At 48.3% G+C, this 21049-nt stretch overlaps 1 protein-coding gene across 4 annotated transcripts in view; it reads right to left on the bottom strand.

Annotated features, from left to right (window-relative positions):
- LINGO1 (leucine rich repeat and Ig domain containing 1) overlaps positions 1 to 21049 on the bottom strand; it is a 117863-nt gene that overhangs the window by 44727 nt on the left and 52087 nt on the right. Inside the window, exon 1 of one of the 4 annotated variants that reach the window (XM_088148373.1) lies at positions 3793 to 3962. The exons of 1 other annotated variant lie outside the window; for it this stretch is intronic. In XM_088148373.1, the coding sequence (XP_088004499.1) occupies positions 3793 to 3798 (6 nt within the window). In that variant the 5' untranslated portion in view covers positions 3799 to 3962. Of the gene's footprint in view, positions 1 to 3043; positions 3082 to 3427; positions 3560 to 3792; positions 3963 to 21049 lie in introns of those variants that run through there. 2 more of the 4 variants (XM_025171384.2, XM_088148375.1) reach the window with 2 other exon arrangements.

The raw sequence follows: 21049 nt of genomic DNA, 5'->3' as shown, positions 1-21049 counted from the left end.
AGGGGTAGGAAGAGGGAGAGAAAAGAAGAAGTCCAAGTGGAGAAACCATCAAATCCAAAGATTTGGTGGCAGGGAGAAATAAAGTCTCTTCAAGCTGAGCTTGGCTTTGGTGACTACATTGACACATCCATATAGTTTTCTTGGCAATAATATGGAGGAATTTTTCCCTTGCCTTCTTCTCCAGCCTAGCCTACAGCCTGGAATTTCCTGATGGACTCCCATCCAAGGAAAATACATTAATTGAGGCCACTTGGAGCTGTTTGGAAGTAGAACAGTATACTAGCAATAAAATAAACACAAGTATTCATCAGGTGCAACCCAGTTAGTTTTTTGGTGATCTTCCAAAGCCACTGATTGACTGACTATACGCCATCAAGTTGGTGTCAACTCTTAGCGACCACCTAGGTAGATATTCTCCAGGAGGATCTGTCCCCAACCTGGTCCTTCAGGTCTTCCAATGGTGCACCCATCACCATTGTAATTGTCCGTCCACCTTGCACCAAGTCACTAGATGAGAGGTAACGCTTTCTACAGTAATAGTGCCCGAAGGAAACTCTGCACCTACAGAGATTCCTCTTGTAGATTAAAAAATATCAACACCAGTTTCCATGGCTATAAAGCTGGCCTTCTTTTGGTTTATTTGTGAACTGAATGGCCCAATTCAGGCAGCAACTGTGTTCATGTATCATACTAAACTGTGGTTTCTTTAAGCATGGTTTCTAGAATAAACCATAATTGGCCAGATGGAAACCACATGCTAAACAAGACAGGATAGTTTAGCAATCACAATGGTTATGTTCTCACAGCATGCTGTGTTAAAAACAAAGAAGCCCATTATGGCTCAGTCAAATGTATGAACTTAGCCTATGTGTCAAGCTCTTGTTAGCAGAACCTCTTAACTATGGTTAGGACATTCCAAATACAACCCAGTCATAGCTTAAGCTTCCTCTCAGATTTTTTCTTTCATTCTGCTCCCGAGACAGAGTGACTGCCAATGTTCAGCAACTTATTATACAAGTTGCCAGTTTAGGATCCATGGCAAACCACAGCAAATACAAACAATAGTTTGTATTCCTCATTTAGATTTAATTTCTTATCCCACCCCTTAAGCTCCCTTAACTGTGGTTTAGGCTGATGTCTGAAAGCAAGATCCCTGAATGCTTCAGAAAAGTTAGTGCTATATTTTATAACATAACATAACATAACATAACATAACATAACATAACATAACATAACATAACATAACATAACATAACCAGAATGCCAAGATCCTTAAACTGGAGAGTCATACAACATTGTGGCTCAGAGTGGCAGAACTGGAATGTATCTGCTTTTAATTTACAACAGATCAGAAATTACCAACTGCGTAAAGACAAGAAATTTATGAGTGGTACTTAGCCCAAACCAATCAATCAATAGTTAGATTTTCAGGCTAGGTGATTAGTAGACGTTACCAGTAACAAAAGGTGGCAGTAATGCCAAAAGCCATAAACCTTTTGGGAACATGAAGGTCTATCAATGCAATTAAAAATAAGGTCCCATTTTATAGATGGGAAATACTGAAGCTCTGAGCTGTCCCATTTATGACTGGACATTATGCCTCAAAGACTGTGTTACTGGCATGTCAACAGATCCGAAAAAGCCTTTGGCCACTGCTGATAAACCATAACAGCAGAAATTTAGTTTCTCCGCTTTAAGGCCTGAAAAACAGCAGAAGCCGCCACGCAGACTGTGCTATTCCACTCACACAAAGAGATGTCTTACTAGGCGCATCAATGCACTGGCGCTGGGGTGAAGGGCCATAAAATTAGGGGTGTGAGGCTCCTGTCACCACCATGGTGTCTCTGCTTTGAATTTCCTGGTATTCGCCATCCAAAAGATCGGGGAGTGGGCAAATGGGAAGACCCCAGTCCCTGCCTGACTTCCTAGGCAGCAGAACCATTGTTCAAGTAAAGCATCTGCTTAAACCCAGCCTAAACCTTAACTCGATTTCCTAGCAGCTCAGCTTCTTCTGCCTCCCTGGAAGCCCAGCTTTCCATCCGGACATCGGTTGCCAAGCTGAATCGGGTCCCCTCGTTTCTCAAGCAGCACCCCTCCGCCTCTGAGGGCCCGGCCGGGTGGCGTCCCAGAGGCCCACCCCATCCAGACAAAGATGCGCCGTTCATAAGTACCCAAGGAGTCAAGGATCCCCCATCCGTTTGCCAAGGACAAGCAGCATCTTTGGAATGTGCCCTGTGGGGGCCAGAGAAGAGGGAGGGATAAAACCCTCTTTTTTAGAGGGGGGGGAAGAAAGGGACAAGGCGAGGTTGGAAGGGAAACAGGCTGGCAAATTTGCGAGGCGGGAGCAGATTGGTGGGGGGAAAAAGAGGGTAAAGGCAGAGGGAGGAAAGCGAAGATCTGCTTTCCAGCTCTTGGAAATCAGCCTCAGGCAAATGCTCAAATGCTGGTCTCAACTCATCGCTCTCTCCAGCTACAGCCCACCCCATGCTCCAAAATGTGTACAGACCCCATAACTTCAATCAGCAATTCATGTCCTTCCATCCAAGATCTACACACACAGGGACACGCGTGCGTGCACACACACATAGACACACACACAAAAGCAGGCAAGCCAAAGAGGATCAGGAGGGCAGTTGATGGCACGCACACACACAGACACACACACACACCCTGGTTGCGTAAGAACAGAGACTGAGGGGACACAGAACACAAAAGGCACCCACCTGCAAGCCAGCCAAAGACCCCCTCCCCACTTTAGCCCCAAATCATCCCCCACCCCAAAGGCACACCAGATCAAAGGCACCCTTCCCTCTCTCCCACAGAAACACCACTCTTCTTCCAAAGATTAGAAAGAAGGGGAGGACAAAAAAGGGGGGGGGGATTCCAGACAATAAGCACACACCCTTCTCACCTTCAGGGTGGGTGAAAACGCAAGTTGATCTCCCCCTTCCCCCCTTCCCCAAACCAACCCACCCCACCCCAGCGATGTACCTCCAGAAAGCCCCATCGTAGCGGCGATGTCACAACCGTCCCCGATACTCACAAACTTCAGAGCGAATGCGGTGCAGACCGTAAGCTCCAAAGGAGACAGATTACAGCTCCGGGGGGGAAACCAGCTCATGGTGCAACTGGGGGGGGCGCGCGGCGGAAACGACACCTCTTTTTTTCCCCCAAAGGCGTAGAGGACCAAATCTCCAGGAGGGGAGGGGGTCGAGATGCCCCTCCTTCCCTCCCTCTGAGATCCCAATCTTAGAATATCTGCTCGGAAGCAGCGCCTTCCAAACTGGGATTGGAGCAGCCCCCCCCCCCCGCCTGCGAAATCTGGCTCAGAAAGGCAAGCATGCCCGGATGCCAAAGGAGGCATTTTCTCCCCCTCTCCCCCCCGCCGCCCCCTCCCCAAATTCCGAGCCTGGCATCCGAAGCAGACCTCAAGGCGGGCGGGGGCAGGCGCAGATCAGGAGGGTTGCGACCCCCTCCTCTCCAGCACACGGCACGCCGCGATAGCCGGAGCCGACCTGCAAAGCGGCGCGGGTCTCCTCCGGGGGTCCCCCCGGGACGCCAAGCCTCGCATCTCCGCGATTCCGAATCGGGAGTTGGGAAGGGGCCGGAAATCTGGATCGGGAACGGCCTGGGGAGGGGGACGGGGACGGGGACGGGGCCCGTCCGGGGGCTGCCAGCAGGAACGCGTTCGCCCCGCCTCCCCAGAAGAACAGCCGGACCCCGGCCGCCGAGCAGCAGCCCCCCCCCCCGCCCTTCCGGCTCGGGTTCGGATCAGCGCCAGCCCTCGCTTACCTGCATCTCTCATTCTCGCCGCCCGCCTCGCCCGGACAGAAATGGCATCGCGGGTCCCGCCCGGCGCCGCCACCGTTCAGCGCAGCGGCGATGGCAGCAGCGGCGGCGGCGGCGGCTTCCAGCCTCCGCCCGCCCGCCCGCCCGCCGGCCGCTCCAGCGAGCCAGCCTCCCTTCCGGGCGTTCCCGTCCCCGGGTCGAAGCGCGCCGCCGCCGCCGCCGCCGCCCTCCTGGCCGGGCTTCTGGCTGGGGCGCGCCCTTCCCCACCTCCTGCGGGCGGGATCGGGCCCCGGCCGGCTGCAGGAGCGAAGCGGCTCTGCCCGGCGCGCCTTCCTCCCTCCCGTCCTCTTCCTCCTCCTGCCGCCGCCGCCGCCTCCTCCTCCCGAAGGGCAGGTGGGGGGCGCGCGCGCGCGCAAGCGGGAGCGGCGGAGGCCGTGCGCGCACTCGGAGGCGCAGACTTGGGGGCCGCGAAGAGGAAAAAAGAGGGGAGGCTCGGACCCGCGTGCGCGCCCCCTCCCCGCCTTGCGGGGCGGGGGAGGGATGCTCACCAGGGCAGAACAAACGGGGGGGGGGGAGTTTAAGAGGCAAAAAGCCGGGTCCTCAAAATGCAAAGAGGAGGCGGCGGAGTGAGGGGAAGCAATGATGGGGAGCTGGAAATGAGGAGGAGGAGGAGGGGGAACCTCTGAATTGGTGCCTTGGTCGCCTATTCTCGTCCCCCCCCCCCCCAATCTATTGAACCACAAACAAAAGTGGCAGAAGAAAGGGGGGAGGGAGAGAAAGAAATGGAAAGGGAGGGGCGTGTTGGCCAGGAAAAAATGGGTGTGGAGAGCTACTCCCCCCCCCCAGCTTCTTCAAAGAGCTGGGAAGCCCCCCCAGGCAGGCAGGCAGGCAGGCAGACAGGCAGAAAGGAATTTACTTATTTTCACAAAGAGAAGAAAAAGCTCCTGGATCTCATTGCCCGACATTCTACACCCAAGTTCTTCAGGAAGTGGGGGGGGGGGGTCCTTTGTTGCTCCACTTATTCCCACCCACCCAGAAAATAACATTCCTAAATTCAAGCATAATGAACCTCCTTTCTGAGGTTCCTTATATTCTAAAAGTAGAAGGACCCACCACTGTTGGAATGACTACAGCCTCTAGAGCACGTTCAACCAGCTCAAGAGCCACATCTAGCTGACCTTGGCTGATCTAGAAAGCTACCCAGTTTGGACCCTGGTTGAGACTTGGACATCAAGACTGGGAAGTCAAAAGTATCCAAGAAGATAGTCATGGCAAACCTCTTCCATGTCAGGCCAAGAAAACTGCATGGATGGATCCCTGGAAGACCTTGGAAGTTGAGCTTGACCTAGATGTGACTTATCCTTACACCGCATACCTACAGCTTTGCAGACCAGCTCATCAGCCTGAAAACTATGCCATGAATTTGCAAATGAGAAATGGATACCGCCAAGACCAGAAGAGGTTGGGGACAATGCTGGGGAGGATGGATGTAGAAAGAGGAACATGGGCAGCTGATCTTCCATCGAGTCACCACCCAGAGTTCTGCTGGTTAGATGGGCAGCTATATAAATTTGTTTAATAAATACATGTTTAATAAGTCAATGCACAGATCCCTCTGGGACAGCATTCTTTCCATAGTTGGGACCGTTCCAGATGCAATGGACTTGCAACTCTAGATCACCTGGTCTCTGGGGGAACGGCGTTACAGGCCAATATCTCTGGAGGGCATCAGATTTGGGAGGAAGGCTACACCCATCAGCTCCAGTTGTCTGTGAACTGTCAGTTACTTTTCCCTCCAACCCTACCTGGGAACTGATTTCATAACCTTCTGTACTTGAGGAAACTGATCAGCTGTTCAACTGTAATTGTTCTCCTTGGTCTGATCCAAGGAGGGAGAATTTATATTCCAATGAAGCATTTACCAGATTACCAGTGCAAGATGGGTGGCAGGTTGGAGAGCTAAAACAGAAATGCCCAAGCAAGTGAAACACAGGTTTCCAAGTGCATTAACTGACATTTCCTACCATCTGAGAAAACATTTAAACTCAGTCTTCACTTTGAAATTGTGTTCAAGTGAAGTTCTTGACATTGAGTTAAAAGCTTTGTCATTATGCTGCGGCTGGTATTGTTAATATTATTTGATATCTGCTAATTGGTTTGGGTGATAGGCATTTGACTTCCGATATGTTTTTAGACAGCTGCAGTTCAGCTAACGTCATTTGATATATTTATTTATGGGCTGTATTTTTAAACAGCCCTGTAAATTGCCTCACTAGGGGACAACACCTGCCTGGTCTTGTTTGGCCTGAGAAGCTAGGTGAGGATGGGCCTGGGTGGCACCACCAGAAATCCCATGGTTGTAAACTAGATGAGGAGGTGTAAAAATATTCTGGAATAAGACAGTGGCAAGCCACTTCAGGACTATTGCCAAGAAAACTGCAGTGATGTGTCTGTAAAGTCACATGGACTCCTGATATTACTTCTATCATGGACTGGGTTCTAAGCCCCATCTGCTTCTGGAAATCATGACCTCACAATCAATGTAGACATTGTCAAATGTCTACCAGATGGAGGCAAACCTAGTTACACAGGTAGCTGGCTTGAAGCAGCTTTCACTCCTTGGCTATGTGACCCAACCTCATCTATTGCCCTCTTAGATATGTTAGGACAAGCAACATATGGTTGCCCCCAACCCTTCTGGAAGATGCCAAGTGGGCAAAGGTTGATTGAGGTCTTTAGAATCTCTCTTGTTTCTTGTAAAACTTCCGGAAGAGATCTGTTCCCATCCTTTGCTTTTTAACTTTGGACAGTCAGACACTAAATTCAGGGGCTTCAGCAAACCGAGGGTGCCCCTGACCACCAATGTCCATTCCCTCTCCTAACGTTCTCCCCAGTGCACAGTCTTATAGATGTGAAGCCAGGATAAAAGCATAACATGATGATCTGCAAATCTCCATATGGCTGAGACAAAATGGGGGGGGGGGGGAATGAAAGGGAATGGGCTGTACCTGACGCTCACTGCAAAGAGAACATGGCATTCCCATCATGCGTTGGCTGCTTGAAATACAAATCAGGGCAGTCTGCTCCAAATGGTAATCGGGTTGTCTGCTCGCCATGTGGACTGTGTTCTGCTGGTGCCCGAGCCAACAAGAACACAAAGGCCCTCTCCGTCTTGCAAAGCCGGTGGCCGTGGACAAAAAAGCGAGGCCTGCAACAGGGGGGTGGATGCAAATTTGTCATAGATTGTTGCAGGCCAATCCTGCCCTGGGTTCACCTTTCCATGCATGTGTGCGTGTGTCGGTGTGGGTTTAAATTCAATGCAGGTTAGAGCAAGCTAGGCTGGAACCAGAGCAAGAGGGAGTTTTATTCGGCTGCCCCCACCTGCTTCATGCCCCCCTTCCTTATACTAGCTAAAATGTTTTATGAACTGAACCTGCCTCCTGGACACATCATGGACACACCCATGTATTTTTTTTTTTTAGAAACAGCATGGAAGTGATTTGCCCTTTCATTTCTTCCTGGAGGTTCTTTTGATACCTTGATTTCACCTACCGCCTTGGGATTCCTGGTGGTGTCCCAGCGACAGAATCACCAGGACTGACCCTTGTTAGCTTCCTGTCAAGGCCAGCCAGTTGCTTTTACTGAGTTAGGTCTTCCCCTCCCTGCTTTATTTTTAAAAGATGCATGTGCTAAAAACGGCAATGACTTCTCTGACCCTGGTCAGACCACGGCTTCATCAAACTCCATCTTTCCCCAACCAAGTGTCCTCCAAGCATGTCCAACCATAACTCCCATCATCCCCAACCATGCTGCCCAGGGATTATGGGAGCTTTCATCTGGCCCACCTGACAAGTCTCAGCTTCTGGAAAAACACTTGATCGATAGGAACGGGGGTAAGGAACTTCCTCCTAAGATCTCAGATTTGGAAACCTTTTCTGGATGTGCAGTAAACACTTGGCGTAAGCTACGGGCATGCCTGCACCCCCCCCCCATGATGCACATCTTTTTCTCTCACAGTCTTCAGCTAAAGGGGAAGGGCGCCATCCAATTACCCCCCCCCCCTTGTGTTTAGCCTTGCTTGCTGTCTGCCTTGTAATGATTTCATTGAAATGGATAACCCTATCACAAATCCCAGAGAACCGAGGCTTTCTGAGATGCTGATGGAAGCGTCATCCGCCCTACCTTTCAATCAAGAGTGTGTAATGCTCGTTGGATGAAAAGAAATTTGCTTCTCGGCCCACCCCACTCAGCCACCAGAACTCAGACTCTGAGGACCAGGAATGGGGAACCCCAGCGCTCCTTGCATGAACAACAGTTGGAGGGCAGCCAGTTCCCCACGTCTGCCCAGCTAGAGCGATCCAGCCCCACGTGTTAGATCTCCCTCCAACCTTGCTTAGAACTGGACCTCAATGCATTGGTCGATGACTCCTCTGGTTTGAACTCATCAAAGCACGTGAATTTGCTTAAAACAAAAGGCTCTCTTGGTTCATCTCACTGTGACTCATGCCAACGGCCAAAACACACACGCACTCCACAAAATATGAGAGATGAAGCTGCTTGCAGACATGAAAACATTTTGAAGGAAACATTCAACTCTGAAACTTTCCTTCTCCTCCTTGAAGATGAAGCCCATCTTCAACCCATTTTTAAGCTTTTTTGTAAACCAGCATTGCCTGCTGGTTTCCAACAGAGGGTGCCAGTATCCTGGATGTTGAAGGATATAACCACAGGGATGAGAAACTGGGAGTTAACTTCTTTCCATGATGCCCAAGAAGGGCACAGGGCCTGAAACTGCCCATGTAATCTAAGCTCAGCCAGAGAATCTTAGGGGAGCTGACAAGAGAAGGAAGAATCAGTAATAGAAACAGGAATAAACATCTATATTATTGGAACAGCCTGAAAATCTGTCAGTCTTTCAAGGTAAGCCAGATCAGCAAACCAAAGTGGTGTAGGCCAATACTACTTTTATTGTAAAGATATAGTAACAGAATCTTGCAAGTCTGAATGAGAAGTCTTGTGAGAACTAGGGAGGGTCTTGTCTGAGATGTTTTCTCAGGTTACAGTTCCGCCCCAGTCTCAGCCCTCTTTTATCTGACTGCTGTTTTGGTTGTGGCTCTTCTTCCTGTTCAAGGTTATTCTCACAGCCCATTACATCTTCCCTCCCTTTATCTTCGTGAGAACTAGGGAGGGTGTTGTCTGAGATTTTTTCTCAGAATACATTTCTGCCCTGGACTCAGCCCTCTTTTATCTCAGACTCTTCCTCCTGTCCCTCAAGGCCATTCCCTCTTCCTTGTACAAAAGCTGGACATTAGAGGAGTGGGGTCACTTCTCATGCATGAAATGGGCCAGAAGGTTTTCTGATTGTTGTTTAGCACACCTTTCTTCCTTTTCAGCATTCTACATCATCAGAATTGGACTGAAATCTACTAGGTCAGCTCTCTCCAAACTTAGCTCCTTCCTGGGGGAAGAATGGTAATGGTGGCAGCTGGACCACTAGAGCAGGCAGCCTGCAGATGCATTGGACAATTCCTGGCTGTCTACAGTTGATGAGAGTTGAAGTCTAAGGCAACTGGAGAGCACCTGCTTGCCTTCATCCACACTAGAACATTTCTCTCAGAATTTTGGGGATTCTGAGATTGCTTTCATTTTCTCACCCAGTTTATTGGGCTCAGAACACAAAAATATCCCCATTTAGAGATGTCTCATTTAGCCCATCATCTCAGCTTCTCACAGTGGCCAACTCGGTGCTTCCCCCTGCCAATAAAAAATCCACAGATCATTGCGGTGATCTCCCAGCAAGACTTAATCAAGGCTGTTGGAAGTTGGAAGTTCACTATGACCATAATGACTAACTATCATTGACAAATCTACCCAGTATGAATGTGTTTCTTTTCTTTTTTGACCTCTATTTCCTTGGGACCTGATGGACTTCAACATAAGGTCTATTCTCAGTTGCATTGCTAGATAATTGATTCCCAGGTTCATAGTTGCTGGATCATTTTCTTGCTAGTTAATCTCTCCATGAACCCTAGTTGCCAATAGACTCCTGTTGTCAGTGAGCAAACAATCTATGTCAAGTTGTTCTAAAGTGATGTCTCCTGCCAAGCTTTCTTCTAGACAGCTGCTAAGATGACAATCCAGGGGTTACTGCCTTGCCTGTAACCGACTGTTGTTTCTCAGATAGTAAGAGAAGTAGAGGGCTCCTTTCTGTGCACAAAATATTAGATTCAATACCCACCGTTTCTAGGTAGGTCTGGAAATTCTAGTGCGCCATTGCCAGTCAATGTGATGAAGATGGCGGCTGTAATGATGTAACCACCATGTTGCCGCTACCATCTTGATTTTTTTGACCACACCCTGTGGATACCCCCACCCCCACTGCTGGGAACTCTATTGGCCAATGATCTGGATGGCACCAAGTTGTGGGAAGGGTAGATGATATGATGGGTTATATTCTGGCATTGCTCAGAGTACTTCAAATATTGTTACTATGATAATCAACATTCTTTTCCTGGGGAGAAAGAACCTGTGAATGAAGTCTCAGAGCAAGCGCAGAATGGGGAAAACCGATGATGAGAACCTTTTTTTCAATCATCCTTTCAGTGTGTGCATGGCGGCTCCCATCCTGAGGAATGAACCTTGGATCGCCAGCCGGATAATGGAGCTGAAGATTTTGAGTCAATCCCGCCATTGGGCTTCACGTCAATTGTTCACTAGATCAGCTTCAGGCTGGCTTCCACCATTGGAAGCATCCCTTCGCTTCTCTTGGTCGTTTTCCAGACATATTGTTGGCAGTTTAAAATCATTAATAGTTCGGAGAAGAGGAGGAAAAGCTGAGGATTTGGTAAGGATAACGAAGAGGGCGTTTTGGAGCGGGGTGGGGTGGGGTGGGGGGAGGAAAGCAAAATGCCAGAGCATCTGTGTATATTTGTCCTTTAGAAACATGTTGGAGAGTGGGAGAGAAGAAAAGGGGTGTGTGTGAAGAGGGTGCGGAAAATGAGTCGAGCAAAGGGGGGGTTGCAATGCAGTGGGGGGGTGTTGGGAAAGAGGAGGGCAGCTTTTGGGAGGCAAAGAGGGGAGAATTGCTATTCTGGGATGCCTCAAAGGTCACTGGGTCGAGTCACTTGGGCTGAACAGATTTTTTTGCACCCAGCGATAAAAAAGATCAAGGGAAAAACACCAGACTCAAGGCACCTGCGCTGTTCCTGCTGTCTTGGAAGGAATGGAAAAAATTGCTATTGAAAAGGGAACAAATAACCCTCCACCCCCACCCCCATCCCCCCCAAGGCCTCCAATAGATCTTTCTAGCAAGCAGTGGGTTTGGGTGGGATCTGTTGCATGCAAGGATGCTGGAGTTGGGAGCCAAAAATTAGGGAAGAGCTGTAACGCAGAGATGGCACCCCTTTTTGCACACAAGAAGTCTCATGATCGATCCTCAGCAGAACCTTTCAAGGTGGCTGCTGGTCAGTCTATCCTTTGTGACATAGCTGCTTTGCAGCTAGTTCTTTTCCTTCAGGGTGGAAAGGATGGTCAGTGCCAGGAAGAACAGCACGGGTGGGAGAGACCTGCCATGGCAATGGACTTCTCTTTAAATGGTATGGAGAAGGCCATGCCACTGAGTGACATGCCACCGGTGGCATCGTCTGACCTGGATGATGATGTCATTGGTAACGTGCTACAGGGTACCATGTAACACTGAGCTGAGATTAGGACTCAGTGGAAGAGACTATCTGTAGCTCAGGGTTGAACTGTGGAGTCCTGGGTGCTCTCTGAGCTTGGCTGTTGACTTGCAGATGTTTCATGACCTGACTAGGTAACATCATCAGTGCGAGTGAGTGTGGGGTTTGCTCCCTGTTTATATACAGTAGCTTGCCCTGCCAGTGTTGATGGGAGTGTGGTTTTCTCCTTGGTAGTTCCTTGATTAGGGTACTGTTTTCTGCTTGATTGTTTGTCTGGTGTTAATCCCTGCTTATCTGGGTGTTGGTTGCTGGAGAGGACTATTCTGAGCTTTTTGTTTCCTTCTTAGCTTTTTTATTGTCTCTTTTGAATGGTGTGTAAATGTGTGGTTTATCTCTGTGTATCTACTGATGGCTGATTTGTCTGAATGCCAAGCTTCCAGGAATTCCCTGGCATTTCTGGATTTAGCTTGGTCTGGGATGCTCACAGTTTCCCAGTTGAAACTATGGTTAAGTCTGTCCATGTGTTGTGAGATTAAGGAGTTTTCATCATGTCTTCTGACTGCTAGTTGGTGTTCATGGATGCGCTCTGCCAGTCTTCTGCCTGCCTGTCTTACGTAGTGGTTGTTACAGTCCTTACACTGTATGTTGTAGATGACTCCTGTTTTTTCTTCTTGGGCTACAGGGTCTTTTGGTTTACTTAAGATGCTTTGGAGGGCTTTAGTTGGTTTGTGTGCTACGGTGATGCTGTCTGGTTGCAATAGTCTTGGTTGTCTTTGAGATATCTGTTGGTTGTTTCTGAGATTAGGACTTGTACACATCACACAATTGAGCTGTAAAGTTCCACTCTTCAGCATGGAGTCCTATTGGATTGCAGTGTAAGAATGCATGAGATCTAGTTGTCTACAAACACATCTGTTTGCGGTAGCCACCCTTCTCTTTGTATGTTGCTGAATCTCAGAGTTCTGTGGAACCCCAACACTTTCTCTTCCTAAAGGCAAAAGAGCCCAGATTAATGAGGGCAAACTCTACTTGCATTGCATTCTTGCCCGAAGAATATCCCATATTGACCTGCAGCAATTAGGTCTCTCTTCCTGAGCAAGGAAACAATAAATGCACTGAAGGAATGATTAAGGGCTGGACAACTGGGGGAATAAGAAGGGAAAGGGCAGAAGGATGTGACCAGAGGGGAAGTATGCAGGTCAGTGCTACCATTAGGCAGAGCAAGGTGGACCCTCCAGGCAGCAGATCTAAGAGAAAAAGCCATTTGTAGCAGATCTTTCTCTGCCACAAAGGTTGCCTTACAAAAAAAAGGCCCTTTGTCTGTTGTCCTGAGATGCACCAGAAGATGTTGATCTTCTCCCACCAATACTTATTGCTCGTCTGGCTGATTTTCCTACAAGCAACCTCACTGGCTCCTACTTTCTCCTTTATCCAAGGCTATTAAGTATCCTACATTGGCTCTGGGGGCAAGACCGAGAGGCTGGTGGTCACTAAATGCAAAGAAGCCGAACAAGAAGCACCGGCATCTTTCCCTAACGCCTTCCCCCATGGAAACCTAATTCATCCACCCAGGTCGCTGTTCCCCCATGACCTCACCAATGGTTTCTATCTAGAGTCACAGAGTTTGTAGAGGACCTTGGAAGTCCTGTAATGCAATCCCAGGCTTGAGGCGGGAGACTCAGTGCTAGAGCATCCCCAGTAGCTCACTGCCTGGGTGAGGACCTCTGATGGTCTCTTCTGGACTTGCCATGCAAAGCAAGCAAAGCAGGGGGCTATCCAGAGGGAAACGTTATCCATCCTTCAGCAGGCTACTTTTAGCATCACTCCCACTGGAGCTGCCTCATTTAGATTATGCTGAGATTGCTGGCCCAACAGCAATGCTGATTGCTAGCTGTTGGCATGAGATGTCAAAGAGGTGATGCACTGCTCACATCGAGTGGGAAAAGGCCCTGGAGGAAGCCAAACTTGAGAGATGCAAGCTTAAGACACCTGCGTCTCGCCTGTGCTGCTTGGCAGGTTGGTGTCAACAACAGCAGCTAGCTTTCACTGAGTGAGTCAGGAGGGGAGACGCAGCAAGGCAGTCAGCGTCCTTCAGCAAGGGAAGTCCTCTTCCACCTGTCAGTGCACTGCAGTCATATCCGGAGGCTGTGCTGGGTTTTTTAGGCAAACGTTTTCGGTGCGGAAATTGACTTTGCAGACTGCTGGGTTCCCCCATCCGTTCACTCTGGTGCATTCCCCTTCCAGCAGCTATCTTAACTTGTCTCTTCTCTTGTAGAAAAGCTGGGGTGGTGTTTTTTCCCCCTGGTTTGCGGTCCAGGCAATTAGGGATCCTGACTCATCCAGCACTCAATAGCTACTGAAGATGGACAACATTTCAGATGAGGCTGGAACGGAGCCAAATCAAAGCAAGAGCTATTCCGTTTGCCCTCCTTCTCATGACGAAACTCTTCTCAGACCTCCATTTATAAAAGGAAGTTCATTGCTAAGGCTGTCTCTCCCAACCAAGATCTGGGTGCTAGGTGATTTTATTTATTTATTTATTTATTTATTGGCTTACTTATTTATTTATTCGATCTCTATAGCCACTTTCACAATCATTAAAACCATTACAATTATACATCTAGGCAGCCGCGAATTATCGTAATAATGACATAAAAATGGGGATGGTGAGGATGGTAACTCAATCGACTGCATTTCACGGAAACAGTGTTTTCTACTCCTTTATGGGGATGGGGGGGGGAGGAGCAAGAATAATCCCCCAAGCTCCATAAAACGATCCCTAAATAATTCATTGGTTTGAATGTCAGCCCATAAGCTTCTTCTTCATTACTCCTTTCCTCCGCTTGATGCTTGCAGCCAACAGCAGGGGGATGCAAAGAAATGCCCAATCTCTGAAGATCTGCCAGAAACCTGAATCTGAATTGCCTCCATCATCAGAGAGCCAGTGCGGTGTTGAACCGGAAGCAGAGAGATGCAGGTTCAGGTCCCTCCTCTGTCACAGAAGTGATCCTGGGAGGACTCCCCTCTCAGCCCAACTGCCAAGGTGGTCCAGTGGTGAAGGTGCTGGACTAGGAACAGGGATACCCGGGTTCTAGTCTCGCCTCAGCCCTGGAAGCTCCCTGGGTGTGATGGAATGGTGTTATGAAGGCCACGCTCAGGGAGATAAGCATTCCCTTAGCCCTCAACAGGAGCGTGGGAAGTTTAAGAAGATGAGACTGGCACCACCCTAAGGAATTCACGGTGTTGTGGCTTGCTGGCTTGGGAACTTAGGTTCAGTCTGGAGAGATTTCTGTCTTGAGGTGGAAGCTAATAAACACAACAGAACTGTATCTGCACTGTCTCGTGGAGTTTTTGGGCTGAACCTGACACTGGGAGACTAATGGACGTTGCAAAGTCAGCCTGATCTGGAAAAAGGACAGTTGGCCCTTGGGTCTCAAATTCTGGGGAAAAGCTCCAAACCGCTCTGGCCTGAACAAATTCACTAGTAAGTGGACATAGAGATTTGGCTTATCCCATTCCCAACGTTTGCATATTAATCCTTTACCTTCTTGACAAAAACCCTAATTCATAAGACTCTTGGTGACTCCTAAGTGTTGGGTTGTTTCAGCTATTAGGGCTTGACCCAAAGTGGCATATGCAGCTTTCCCTCTCCTGGCTGTTGGCAGGGGTGAGAAGGGTGAGCAATGGGCATCGCCATGTTGGAAGCAGACCCGGAATGGGCATTGCCATGTAGCAGTGTCCTCCCTGGGAAGTTTCTCTGGCTGAGGGGAAACTAAAACCTGGGTCTCCCTGCTGCTAGTTGAGCATCTTTACCCCCACAACACACTGCCTCTTTAGCTGAGAAGAAGGGAAGTCACCAAAAAGCAAACCAGTTGCCTCCTGGCCTCCCCTCCAGGCCCCAGAGATGCACTATTTTTTCTTATCTTCCCCCACCCCATCCTGTGCAGTTGGATCCCCCCTGCAAAAGAAACTCTAGGCCGCAGACCTGGGTTGTATTTATTTCCAAGGATCCCTGCAGAACTTAAAGGCTTTCTCATAGAGGAGTGTTTCTCAACCTTGGCAGCTTGAAGATGTGTGGACTTCAACTCCCAGAAATCCCCAGCCAGCCATGCTGGCTGGGGAATTCTGGGAGTTGAAGTCCACACATCTTCAAGCTGCCAAGGTTGAGGAACCCTGTTGTAGAGAAACATGATGCAGAAGGCTGAGGCTGTGCATTGGAATGTATCACATCTTGGTTTTGCTTTTTAAGCTGTGATGATGGAAAAAGAAAAGGAAGGTTTGACAGGGTTGGGACTTGGTGGGCATTGAGGAATGTATCCCCTGGCCCAGGAGTGCCCTAGAGATTTGGTTGCCTACCTGGCCCCAATTCCATCATTAATTAGATTATGTTTTAATTAATTAATTTAATTAATCACTTAATTAGATAATGATTGTTAATTAGATTAAATTAATTAATAATATTCCATTATTAATGGCACAATTCCATTATTGGCAACATGTATTTGTTTCTTGGTTTACTAGCTGTCTATCCTGCTTTTCATTCGGAGCTCAAGGTGTAAGAAAGATCTCTGGGGCTGGGAAGAACTGGGAATATCCCATAATAACAATGAACAGAGGGAATGGGAGTGTCCACAGGGTATGATCAAAATAGTTAGGAGGGTGGCCACAATGGTGTGATCGAAACTCTGCCTGTTTTCTACAGGTGGCACACAAAACACCGGTGGGGCTTCACCCACACATCAAAATGTCAGGGCTTTGAGCACGTGGTTGTGGCTGCCATCTTGACTATTTTGTGGATCCTCCTCGTGGATACTTGTGCCCCCAACAGCAGTGATGCTGTGAGTGAACACACAACAAGCTCTCTATACTTAAAAGATAGCCCCTCGGCCCCAAAGTCCATCTCGAAAGATTGAAAGCAACCTTTCAACCATCAGTGGTCCAACTGATGTCCATTCCCTGTAGAATTCACAAAGACTGTGTTCCTTAGTGCTCTCTAATCATTCCTTTGTTGGTACCCAGGTCTTTCCCTGTCTAGGAAGAATAGCTAGGACTCCCTTCTAGGGAAGTGGGAGCAAAGATTCAACCCTAGCCACTGCAGTTTGCTCGGGGTGGGGTGGGGTGGGGTGGAAGCCCTTTCTGATGGGAGATGGACCAGTACTTCAATTAATCATAGACAGAAGGCTAGGTCCATACAGTTTCCAAGCTTGAGAAATTCACAGACTACATGATAGATAGATAGATAGATAGATAGATAGATAGATAGATAGATAGATAGATAGATAGATAGATAATAAAGGCAGATAGATAGATGATAGGTAGATGATAGATAGAGGGATGGATGGATAGATGGATAGATAGATAATAGACAAAGGATCTTCTAGGATGCCCACCAGCATGTCTCCTCAAAGAAACCAGCATTGCCTTTGAAAAGCTCCATTTTGCTTGCCTAGATTTAGAGACCAATCCCTTGAGTGCTCATGGTGTCTCTATTCCACCCCCACCCACCCCTGACACACATACATCAAAATCCTGCTGAGCTTTGAAAAGGGGCTCTGCTGGCAAGAGATGGAGTGGTTTTTAATTACTCTCATTATTGCTCAGTAATCCTTTCTTCTTTCCCATTTTCACACATTTCTTCTAACAAGCTGAACTAAAGAGAAATTTGGGGGGAGGGGGAGGGAAATTACCAAGTCTAAGATAATGCTTTTATTTGCTTTGATATGGCACCAGCAGAAGGCTTTGGACCTTGGGCTTTGGACAAGGTGTCTCTTGGTCCTAATGCTCAGCGTCTCTCTCCTTCATGGTACTATTCAAATATTGGGCATAAGAGGGGGGCTGAGAATTAACTCTTCTCCCTTATTTGTTCCATGGTACAAAGAGAAGCATACGAGGTGAGCAATGCGGGTGTTTCCATTTCGTTGCTGGTTCCCCTGGACTTGTCAAGTAATTGTCTCCTGTCAAGCAATTGTCTGGGTGGTTTCCAAGATTAAAACAAGCAACCCCACCAAACAGTCCCTAGCACCCAAAGAACCCTTTGACCCACCAACCGCAGCAGAGCTCATCCACCACCTGACCCAAATGCCTGGGGGAACAGCCAGGTCTTCAATGCCTTGTGAAAGGCTAACAGAGTTGGGGCCATCTGAATCTCTGGGGGATGCTGTTCTCCAGGGCAGATGCTGCCACGGAGAAGGCACGACTCCGGGGTCCAGCAAGATGGCACTGTTTAATGGAAGGGACTCAGAGCATGCCCTCTCTGCTAGATCTGATGGGGCGGACATAAAGATGGAGATGATGCACGCAGGCTTGGATTTTCACTGGAAGAAGCATAACACAACCCCACTTTGTTGTAATGTTTTAGCAGCATACAGTGAACCCTGTGAGCCTTTTCCCATTGCTCAGCTGAAGGGTCTTCAGCAAGATCTACCACCCTGAACTCTCACCCTCCGCTTGCCAGTCCCTCTCCTGCTTCTCCTGCTTCTGTTGCCAGATCCCCTGGCCTTCCCCGCCAAGTTGATGGGTGGCAAAGCCAAACAGGGTTTGGAAGACCTGGAGACTGTACTGGGAAGTGGTCAGAAACTCCACATTAACACCAGTGTAGCTAAGGGACGCGGTGGTGCAGCGGCTTAATGACGCTGAAAGTTGCCAGCCAGAAATGGTCGACACTTCAGCGGTTCGAGTCCAGCCTTCGCGTTAGCAGGGTGAGCTCCTGTTTCCTCCCCAGTTCCTGTAAACCCAACAGTTCAAAAACTCACGTGAGTAGATAAATGGGTGCTCTCACTCCGGTGGGAGGAAAAATGCTGGCGGCGCCTTGCAAAAAAGGAGTCGGGAGCAGTTGCCGGTAAGTGCGAAAAACCGCGCGCGCCCAAAAAGGGCGTGAAGCAACTGAAACCCCACCTCCTGCGCTCGCCAGCTGGGCTCTGCTCTAGGAAGGAGGCTCTGGCAAACCACTTCCGAAACCATTGCCTTGAAAACTGCAAGGACTCGTCCAAGCAGTCACTGCAGAGTCGGTAATGACTGAGCGCAGATTAAAAAAAAAAAAAGCTAAGGATGGTTTAAGCCCGTCTCCCTTGTGGGTTGGGACGAGATAGAGGTCATGTCATGGGGACAGGGCAGAGAAACGATGTCACTGGGAGCTGCAAATAGGGACACAGCCTTATGTTTATGAGGGTGGTTGGGTAGGGGGTGAAGAGAGGAGATACGAATGAACTGCTCTGGCTGAAAGATCTGGTAAATGCAGAGTGTTGGCATTTTCTTGTTGAAAAAACCATGAAAGAACCCTAGTTTATCGGTTCAAGGTTGCGAACAAAGGCAAGCATCAGCCACAGAGAAATGTTGATAAGGACGGTTCTGAAAGCATCTTCAAAAGTCCCACCCTCCTACCTACCAGATAATTGAAATTCTTGACAGGAAGCGTTAAAGAGGCCATAACCTGAGTTGAACATATGTGTGCTTTGGAGAGCGGGGACGGGAGAGTGGCACGAAAAAGCTCATAGCTTCTAGATGTGCCTCATTTTGAGAATATTCCCAAAGTCTGAGATGAACTTGCAATTTCTTCTTCACACTCTCCGCTCACACCTCCAGCCTCTTCGGATTCCCCAAGAAGAGGCTAACTGCAAACACTGTTGTCTCCCTTTGGCAAAGGACGAGCAGCTAATTCCTTGCTCCCCAAAATATTGCTCATTGCTGACACCCTCTCTTACTCCCTCTGCGTTCTCTTTCCAACATCTTCGCAGAGATGTTCTTGAGCGTGATTCACCGTTGCTAGAGACAAGACTGTGGAAGGAATGGCAACTCCACCCACTCTTCCGCTGAATCGTGGCCGTAGGAAAGAAAATTCCACAAGTGTGAAACAGCTACCCACTGCCTGGGGTGGCAACAGATGAAGAAATGTCAGTGTCCATTTAAGGCTCTGTGCTGAACCAGAGAAACACCACCACAATATTACTCAAGAAGGGGGTATAATAAGTGTAGCTCATGGGTCAAATGCTATTTGGAAGCATTGCTTTCATTCCTCTTCAACCACCTAGTGTCAGCATGAGCAAAAATTACATATTTCTTTAGGACCTGGAGGGCTGCATCCCTTATCCCGTGCTAGAAAAAAGTCTGGACCGTTTTTGAACATCTGTTTTCCCCTTTAGAGCAGGAACTGTTAACCTTGGGCCCCTGGATACATTTTAAGGGGGCTGTGAGATTGGATGGGAAAACTTTGACAACCTCTAACCCAGTGTTTTTCAAACTTGGTGACTTTAAGATGGGGGGACTTCAACTCCCAGAATTCCCCAGCCAGCTTGGCTGGCTGGGGAATTCTGGGAGTTGAAGTCCCCCCATCTTAAAGTCGCCAAGTTTGAAAAACACTGCTCTAACTGAAATTTACCTTGTCTTGCTGTGATTTAATGGGCTAATAAAGAATCACATATATTGCTGCAATACATATTGGTTATTTTTTAATCTTTGGGTAACTGTGTTTGAGCATAATTGGTTTTCTTTGCAACGCGGTCTACGTCTAGATATTGTATTTAATGCATTGCTGCATGCATTTTTCTAAAATAGGTTTCCCCAGGCTCTCCAAAAGATTACGAACCCCTGCTTTAGTGTATCCCCAAGCATCCTGATCTTTGCAAACCTCCTCCCTTATTCCACACGGGAGGAAGTATTATTTTATTTACTCCTTAGAAGCTCTGAACTTACTGCCATCCACCCTTGGCGCCATGCTATTCCTGCCACATGTTACTCACATCTGCCTTTTCCTCTCTTCCTGTCCCCCCAACCCTGCGAGTGACAAGTGCTCTTCCAAGAAGGATTGAACGCAGAGAGTGAGAACCATAAAAACTGCTGGTAATTATGTGTAAAAAGGCCCTCCATAATTTATAAAGGTGGAGAATATAAGCATTTCCGTGCCTGATTCATAGGTGATTCATTTGGGGGGGCTAGTCTCCACACCATGGCCTTCCTCGAAGGGAGCGCACCGCCTGCCGTCAATAATTGAACGTATAAAAGGGAAGGCAAGATTTCTCACCCTTCTTGTAAACAGCTTTTGCTAGTGTTAGCAAAACACTAACAAAGGGGAAGTTTGTTAGCTCGGCTAGTTTTCACCTCTCACTTCTCACCCTACACGGAGATGGAGTCAGCCTGGGGAGAAAATGAGGGCCTGGCAGGAGATCTCCATTCTTCCCTGCTCTCTCTTTGACATAAATACAGATGGGCATTATGAAAAGACTAGCTGATATGCATCCTATTGATACGCTGATATGGTACTTGTGAGGCCCATCATACTTGGGACATCCCAGGTGGGGTCTGTCTGATCCCCACATTTTATACCCATTTTTTAAAAATGGCCCCAAAGTCCCGAGATATTAAAATCTCAGGAGATTTTGGACATCTCAGATGAAATCCTGGGATATTTTGCTCCCTCCCTCCGCGATACAGCAGTCTTCAGAATTTGGAAGAGACAAGAGGGTTAACTTCTCACAAGTTTTGGCGCGATTTTGGGTTTTGTTTTCATTTTGAGCAACCTGCCCCAAGGCAGGGTAAGTCCAAGAGAGAAGACTGCTGATCTGTACTGCCTTTTGTGTGTCTTTTAA

This window comes from Python bivittatus, unplaced genomic scaffold, assembly GCF_059951505.1.
Source record: "Python bivittatus isolate LINGU-HERP-01145 unplaced genomic scaffold, Pbiv_v1 ctg000530_np1212, whole genome shotgun sequence".
Lineage (NCBI taxonomy): Eukaryota > Metazoa > Chordata > Lepidosauria > Squamata > Pythonidae > Python > Python bivittatus.
This window is presented reverse-complemented; position numbering and strand designations above follow the sequence as displayed.